The 7,647-nt window shown below is 42.4% G+C and overlaps 1 protein-coding gene across 1 annotated transcript in view; it reads left to right on the forward strand.

The window, feature by feature from the left end:
• LOC101861140 (coatomer subunit epsilon) overlaps positions 1 to 6,496 on the forward strand; it is a 12,973-nt gene extending 6,477 nt beyond the window's left edge. Inside the window, exons 6-11 of the mRNA XM_005103231.3 lie at positions 91 to 172; positions 1,818 to 1,973; positions 3,345 to 3,413; positions 4,412 to 4,486; positions 5,246 to 5,310; positions 6,387 to 6,496. Of these exons, the coding sequence (XP_005103288.2) occupies positions 91 to 172; positions 1,818 to 1,973; positions 3,345 to 3,413; positions 4,412 to 4,486; positions 5,246 to 5,299 (436 nt within the window). The 3' untranslated portion in view covers positions 5,300 to 5,310; positions 6,387 to 6,496. The remainder of the gene's footprint in view (positions 1 to 90; positions 173 to 1,817; positions 1,974 to 3,344; positions 3,414 to 4,411; positions 4,487 to 5,245; positions 5,311 to 6,386) is intronic.
• The last annotated feature ends 1,151 nt before the right edge of the window (positions 6,497 to 7,647 follow it).

Here is a 7,647-nt window from a genome sequence, read left to right on the forward strand (position 1 = left end):
GTTACTTTGTTTTATCTGATCGTTTCTCTTTTCTTTTGGCTCTTACACTTTCATGAGATTTGTTTCTGTCTCTGTTGTTTCTGCCTGTAGGAAGGAGCTGAAGAGGATGCAAGACGCAGATGAGGACAACATTGTGACCCAGCTGGCCCAGGCCTGGTTCAACTTGTCCGTGGTAAGTTTTGGGAGGTGGGAACTCTTGTCACCCTCTCTGGTGTACAACACTTCAGCTGGTTCAACTTGTCCGTGGTAAGTTTTGGGAGGTGGCAACTCTTGTCACCCTCTCTGGTGTACAACACTTCGGCTGGCCGGAAGGTGCTCAAAATGTGAAGTTAAAGAAAATTTGAATTTCATCTCTGATGTTGGATCTTCTTGAACGTTCTTTTTGAGTGATGTACTTGGTTCTTTGTGCTTATAATTATAACATCATCAAAATGTTCAACTGCTCTGAAAGCAAAATTTTTCAGGAGAGAGAGAGAAAAAAACTTTAATTCTTTTAAAAACTTTGCCCAGACTATGTATCTTTTCTTTCTCTTTTGAGCAGTTACAATGAATTTCTCGACAAAATGTTTCTGGAGCACTCGCAACTGATATCACAAATATAGAAACTTTAATTTTTTAAAGAATTCCAAATCTTGGGCTCAGTACATCTGAACTGCTGGTTAATGATGTGGAAGTAAGTGTTTATGTAAGGGGGGGGGGGGTCTGTTTGTGGATGCACTGTGTATTTAAACGTCTTTGTGTTGGTAGAGATTATCCTGGCGTCTGTGATGTAGTGGTTAGGTGATTGGATGTCGCACGCAGGAGGCCTGAGTTGGATTCCTTCCCGAGGGGTGAGAAAATGTTTATAATGGAGTATCTCAGTCTGTCTGCTGGGTTGCTGTATCCCCCTTAGCCCGGGCTGACCCTGACAGGTAGGGTAGGGAGCCAGCCTCTTAAATGATCGTGGGGACTTTACAAAAAAAAACTACATTAAAAGAAGAAAAACAAAGAAATTATAAGTGTGTGGTTGGTGGATGCTCCAGTATTTTCTGCTCCTGCTTGTTCTTTTCAAGCGTTTTTATCTCATTCTGATGAGTTTCCTGGTGAAATCAGGCCACCTATTTGCTCAAGAAAGTTTTACAAACTTCAAGTCAACAAATTCAATTTGTGGGTGGTTGGAGGGTGCTCTGGTGTGGTTTTGCTTCTTCTTTCCTATGAAACATCTATCGTTCTTATCTCCCTTCCTTCTTTTTTATGTTTGTTACTCTCTTGTAACACCTCTAATCTTCTGGCGGGCTCATTTGACCTTATGCAGTTGCGAGCGCGGTAAAACCTCTACTAAAACAAAACAAAAATTCAATTAGCTTGATTGGTTAGTCGTAGTTGTTGCTCTGTGTTTGTTAGTCTTGGCGGCTTGTTAATTCTTTTCTGTTTCTTTCTCTCTTGTGGGTGGTTTGCAGTGCTCTTGTGTGACTTGCTCCTTTTTTCCTATCAAACGTCTATCGTCTTTATCCCTCCGTCTCCTTTTCTTTATATGTTACTCTCCAGTGACACGTTTAATCTTTGCTGCTTGTATGACCTTTTATTGTGTGACAAGAGCCCTAAAACTCTTACTGTGGGTGGTTGACGGGTGCTCTGGTGTGGTTTGCTTCTTCTTTCCTATCAAACGTCTATCGTCCTTATCTCCCCTCCTTCTTTTTTGTGTTTGTTACTCTCTAGTAACACCTCTAATCTTCGACACTTACATGACCTTATTTTGTTGAAAGTGAAGTAAAACATTTTGTTAAAACTATTTCAAAAATCTTACTGAAACGACCAATCTGTCTCCTTTGATGAAGGGAGGGGACAAATTCCAAGACGCCTACTACATCTTCCAAGAGATGGCAGACAAACACAGCAGCACCCCGCTACTGCTCAATGGCCAGGCCGCCTGCTACCTGGCCCAGGGGCGCTATGACGACGCCGAGTCCGTCCTGCAGGAGGCCATGGACAAAGTGAGGAGGTTTTTCTGTTGTGCCGGGCCCGGGCAGGGCGACGTATCTGCACTTTTTATCATTTTGGGTTACGCCGCGCGCGCTGCCATTGGAAATATGGTCATGGCCCTTCAGTGACGTCTGTTTGCCATAGTGAAATCTCCTATTTGTTGTGCAGATACGTCTTCTTGCCTTTGACACAAGATGCAGAATGGGTATAGGCGTCCATTTAAACAAAGATATAAAAATTACTAATTTTTGCAGATGCGTCGGTCTGCCTTGGCACGGCAGTATTGTCCTGTAGTTTGAATTTATTTTCTTGTTTGCATTGTATCGCGACCTTGGTGCTTTCTTCTGTCCCTGCGGTTTTATGCCCCAAAAAATCTGAAATTATGCAAACTGAGCACAAAAATGTGAAATATGCGATTCTGTTAATTTTAACAAAGAATGATAAAGGAAAGTAATCAGAAATTATGCAACAAATAATCAAATTTTGCTAAATTATGCGGGATGCATAAAACCTCCGGGACAGTTTCTTGTCGTGTCTTCTTTTTATGACAGTGAAGACAGTTCATAACAAAGTGAGCTTAAGAAGAAGTCACACTTTCAATGTTTAAAAAAAATGTAGATACGACGAGAAAGCTTTGAGATCGCGATTTATTGGCATAATCAGTTTTTTGGGGGTTTTTTTGTTGTTTGGTTGGTTTTTTGGGGGTGACTCTTGGTGTTTTTCTCTACGTTTTGCAACAGTTGTATCGTTGTTTGGTGAGGACAGTTGAGTCTGCTTACACCAACATCTGTAGGACTGAAAGAATTTTTTAGAGGGATTGTTTAAATTGGAAATTGAAAAAAAACCCAGGGATTCTATTTTCTTTTTGTTTACTAATGTTTTCTGATTAACCCCGTTTGGTTTAAGCGGATTCCTTTGTACTTTTGTAGTCTGCTTGTGTCTGCTTCACTGACCTGTGTCTACTTGTGTCTACTTCACTGACCTGTGTCTGCTTGTGTCTACTTCACTGTCCTGTGTCTACTTGTGTCTACTTCACTGACCTCTGTCTACTTCACTGACCTGTGTCTGCTTGTGTCTACTTCACTGACCTGTGTCTACTTGTGTCTACTTCACTGACCTCTGTCTACTTGTGTCTACTTCACTGACCTGTGTCTACTTGTGTCTACTTCCCTGACCTGTGTCTGCTTTCCTGACCTGTGTCAATGGGTGGTTGGTGGGTGCTCTGGTGTGGTTTGCTTCATTTTCTCCCCTTCTTCTTTTATGTGTTTGTTACTCTCTTGTAACTCCTCTAATCTTCTGCACTTATATGACCTTATTGTGTTGCAAGTGCCGTAAAACTCTTACTAAAAAACTGACCTGTGTCTGCCTGTTGTCTTCCCCAGGACAGCAACAACGCCGAGACCATCATCAACATGATCCTCCTCAGTCAACACCTAGGGAAAGCCCCGGAGGTTTGTGCTGCTTGTCTGTGTCTGTCTGCGGTATCTTTTCCCACCTCCAAATACCGTAATGAGAATAATGATAATAATAGTAGTTACATTTATACCTCTATGTCTCTTGTCCTTTTTTCCATTTATACCTCTCCTGTCTCTTGCCTTTTTTTTCATTTATACCTCTCCTGTCTCTTGCTTTTTTTTTTCATTTATACCTCTCCTGTCTCTTGCCTTTTTTTTTCATTTATACCTCTCTGTCTCTTGCCCTTTTTTTCATTTATCCCTCTCCTGTCTCTTGCCCTTTTTCACAACTCAAAGTGGAGCATAGGCCATCAGTAGCGCAATTCCTCTGAGACAGTTTACAGAGTGCTTTACATTACATTGATAGAAATAAGAAAACTAAAAAGTGTGATTTACCTGCTTTTTAAAGAGTGCCAGGAATAACCAGTGTTGTGACAAGATGTTCGTCTTTTTCCCTCTTTCAGGACAGTTCTATCGCTCCCATGGGATTTTGAAAAACCACTCTCTAAGGATAGATCTTGCAAACGCACAATAATACGTACTCTTATAATGAATATCCCTGAAACCGTGTTTGTTTCTTGCAGAACCCCTCGGGGCGGTGCTACTGACTGAAGTGTCTTTAGGCCATTCCCAAAAGGGGGACATTAACCATGTTCTTATGCACAGTAGAATTGTAATTGTAAATGGGCTGATTTATCAATGTCATGCTCATACTGTGCCTGAACTGCAACAAGGAACTGCTGCTTTTTCTTTCCTAATCCTTACTATTGTCATTTTCCTCTACTTCTTTTTTATGTTTGTCACACTCTTGTGACTCGCTATTTCCGGGGTGCCTTGATAGTCGAAGCAGACTTTGTGCTGTTGAAGCTAGAGAGGTGAGCAGAGTAAGTCTGATTCCCTGTAAAGACTTCTCTGTTGACATCCACCCTTTGGCTCTCGTATGACCTTTTGCAGTTGCGAGCGCCGTAAAACCTCCACTAAAACTTTCTGTGCAGGTCAGCAACAGGTACATCTCCCAGCTGAAGGATGCACACAGGAGCCATCCGTTTGTCAAAGACTATCTGCAAAAGGTTTGATAAGATACATCTTTATTGTCCACACACACACACACACACACACACACACACACACACACACACAGTATGCTTGCACTCACAGACAGGCTTACAGTCACATGCATAATGTGAACAGTAATATAAACAAATAATGTTAAGCTAGATACATACTCGGTATTCAGATTGAAACTCAGTGGTATTCTGATGCATGCTCTAAGGTCAAGTGAATACTTATAAAACCAGATGAATATGATCACTGAGCTGTGCAGTAATGATAAATAGACAGGACTGGTGATTTTGCAAAGTACTACTTCTGTGCTGCTGTTAACTAACTTGTTTTTCTTTCTCGAAATACAATGGAGTCCATTTAAGCCAAAGTCTGCAGGATGGTCAGATAGTCAGCGGTTGGGCCTGGTTTTGGTTTAGAGAGGTTGGTTGAATAGAATGTTTTAAAACTGGGTATTTTCTTTGCTCTCAGTTTATGGCTGTTTTCCGATGAACCATGTTGCATTCAAGTGGGTTCCACTGAATACACAAATATCGTACTTGTGGAATGAAATTTGATAGTATAACAGATGTGGGATAATGCTGTGTTCTTGGCTTGATTTCATCTTTCTGTTGGTTGAATTTTGTTGGTACTGCTGGTATAGCTTTGTTTTTAATGAAAAGGATGTTTTCCTTCTGTACCTTAAATGTGAAACGTAAAGAGTTGGATGCCTTGAGAGAAGGTATAACGTTTCTAAATTCCTCCTTTTTTTTCCTCCCCTGCTGCAGGAGTCTGAGTTTGAGCGGATATCGAAGAACTATGCACCAAGTGTCACTGCCTAGGGGACCTCAAGGTACCAGTATTTGTTCAGCCTTTGACCTCGGTCACGTTGTATGTGCTTTTGTCGCAATATTTTCTGTCAATTTAGTTCAGTGTTTTTTTGCCCCCTATCTCATTAGGCTTAATTAACACTTTACACCCTGACTCGCCTGGGACCGCCTGGGAATTCCCTTACACGCTCCACCCAGACTCGCCCAGAACCGCATCCCGGTCCCAGAGTCTCGTCAAGGCGAGACTTTCGTTTCTAAAGACGCTGGGTCGGCGCGGGCGGTTCCGGGCGAGTCAGGGTGGAGCGCGTAAGGGAATTCCCGGGCGATCCCGGGCGAGTTAGGGTGTAATGTGTTAAAGATAGTCTAGCATGCACACACAACAAAATCGGCAGAATGTGAAAATCTTTTCATCATGTGCATGTTTTGAGTAGCCTACAAAGAAAGACATGTTAAAGAACAAATTTGGTGCTTGAAAGACACTGTATTTCTTGTCAGCGGTGCGGTTGTGTAAACGTGTGGGACTGTCTTAGAGACGCCCAACACTGAGACATGAACTGTCTATGGTAAGCTAGTTGTCTTTTTTCTTTTTTTTTTTTTCCCCGTTGGACAAGTGTGCCCCTAATAGGAGAGGCTACTTTTAGATTGATTGATTGAGTAGGTGTTTTACGGCACTATCGACTCAGGCTATTTTAAGGATGAGTTATTTTGTTTGGTCTGTTGTTGTCCATGTTTGAGTGTTATCTCGTGTACATTACAGCTCTAGACACTTTACGATGCCCTTCATCTTAACACAAAATTTATGTGCATGAACGAATATACAAAGGCTCTTTAGATTAAAACTCTAACTGGCATTCGTACTATCTCAGTACAATCAGTGATGGTGTACACATGGCATTATGAATAGCGGTATAAGAGTACTGTGAATAAGAAGGACTCGCAAGGCAAGTGAGTAAAAGAAGAAGAAGGGATTCTTTCTCTTTTCATTGAGTCAGGAGGTTTTGGTCAGTCATTGAATGTGAGCTTATAGCCACGTGTTTGATAACTAAATATTGCAGTGATTGTTTCCTTCACGTAGCTATAATAATCTTCTCTTTTTCAGATTCCGTCTTTCACCGTTGGAACTTGGGACATTTTTACGGGATCTTTCTTCACTTTCAACTACATTGTGTTATCATGATATGTATATGTAATAAATATGATATCTTGAAACACTTGTTTTCTTTCTATTCTTTCGAGATGAGTTTTTTCTCTGCTTTGCTCAGTCAGTGTAGAAATATGTGGACAAAATGCACCACATTCTTAATACAGCTAGCCTCATCCGCTTGTAGCGGTGGGTGTCGCGGGGAGACACAGGCGTCTGTCTGCAGCAAGGCGAGTGGCCTGTAGGAGCGACATCCCGTGAGCTCTGAGGGTGTCTGCCACAGATTCACTCCATCGTCGCCTTGGTCTTCCTCTGGCTCTCCATCCAGAATATTTAATGTTGTTTGCTGTCAGAGCTGGATGCCTAAACATAAGCTGCCTAAAAACAAGGTTTCATCCCTATGATGTTGGCCTCTCATTCAAAGGTCCCGGGTTCGAATCCGGGTAGCGACCGAAAAATTGTCTTCCCTAAAATTGTCTCCTTTCCCCTCCTTTTCTGCTCTCTAGCAATGTTCTGTCGTCTGCTTTCATTTCCACTTTCTCCCCTCACCCCCTTTTGCCCCCTCCTCTGGGCTCCTGACTCTTTCTGCAGCCTTTGTACTGCTACTCCTTGGCTCCTCCTTACTGCTGTCTTTCAGCCAGGCCCCTGATCTTCTGATCTACACCTAGCCTTCTCGGACAAGGACGAAAAATCTCGGAGGACCCGTGTGCAAGTTGCGCACGTTAAAGATCCCGTGGTGGTCTAAAATCGATAAGAGTAGGCTTCGGCCGCCACCCGGGCAAAATTCCAAATTTCCTACCAATTGAAAATATTAGGTGTGTCCTGCTCGCTCATATGACCTTATGCAGTTGCGAGCGCCGTAAAACACTTTACAAAAACAAAAAATAACCTCTAGTCCACGAGAGCCCCTTCAGGTCCTTGAGGTGGACATGACATTTGTGGTGTAGCGGGTAGGTGCTTTACCGTCGCACGTTTTGGATTCTCGTGTGCAGAGAATTTGTATCGAGTACCTATCTGTTTTGCTGCTGGGATGTTTTATTCCTCCCAGAGGGGTCAGGGGCTGGTGAAGGGTGAAGGAACTTATATAACTAGCTCAACTATCTGGGCCCCCTTTGGATGAAAGGAATGATCGGTGCATTCGCATCGACTGAAAGTCACTGGCCTATTAATTATATTTACACTACTGGAATGGAGCAACAAATCTTTTGAGAAAAGAGAC

This window comes from Aplysia californica, unplaced genomic scaffold, assembly GCF_000002075.1.
Source record: "Aplysia californica isolate F4 #8 unplaced genomic scaffold, AplCal3.0 scaffold00364, whole genome shotgun sequence".
NCBI lineage: Eukaryota > Metazoa > Mollusca > Gastropoda > Aplysiida > Aplysiidae > Aplysia > Aplysia californica.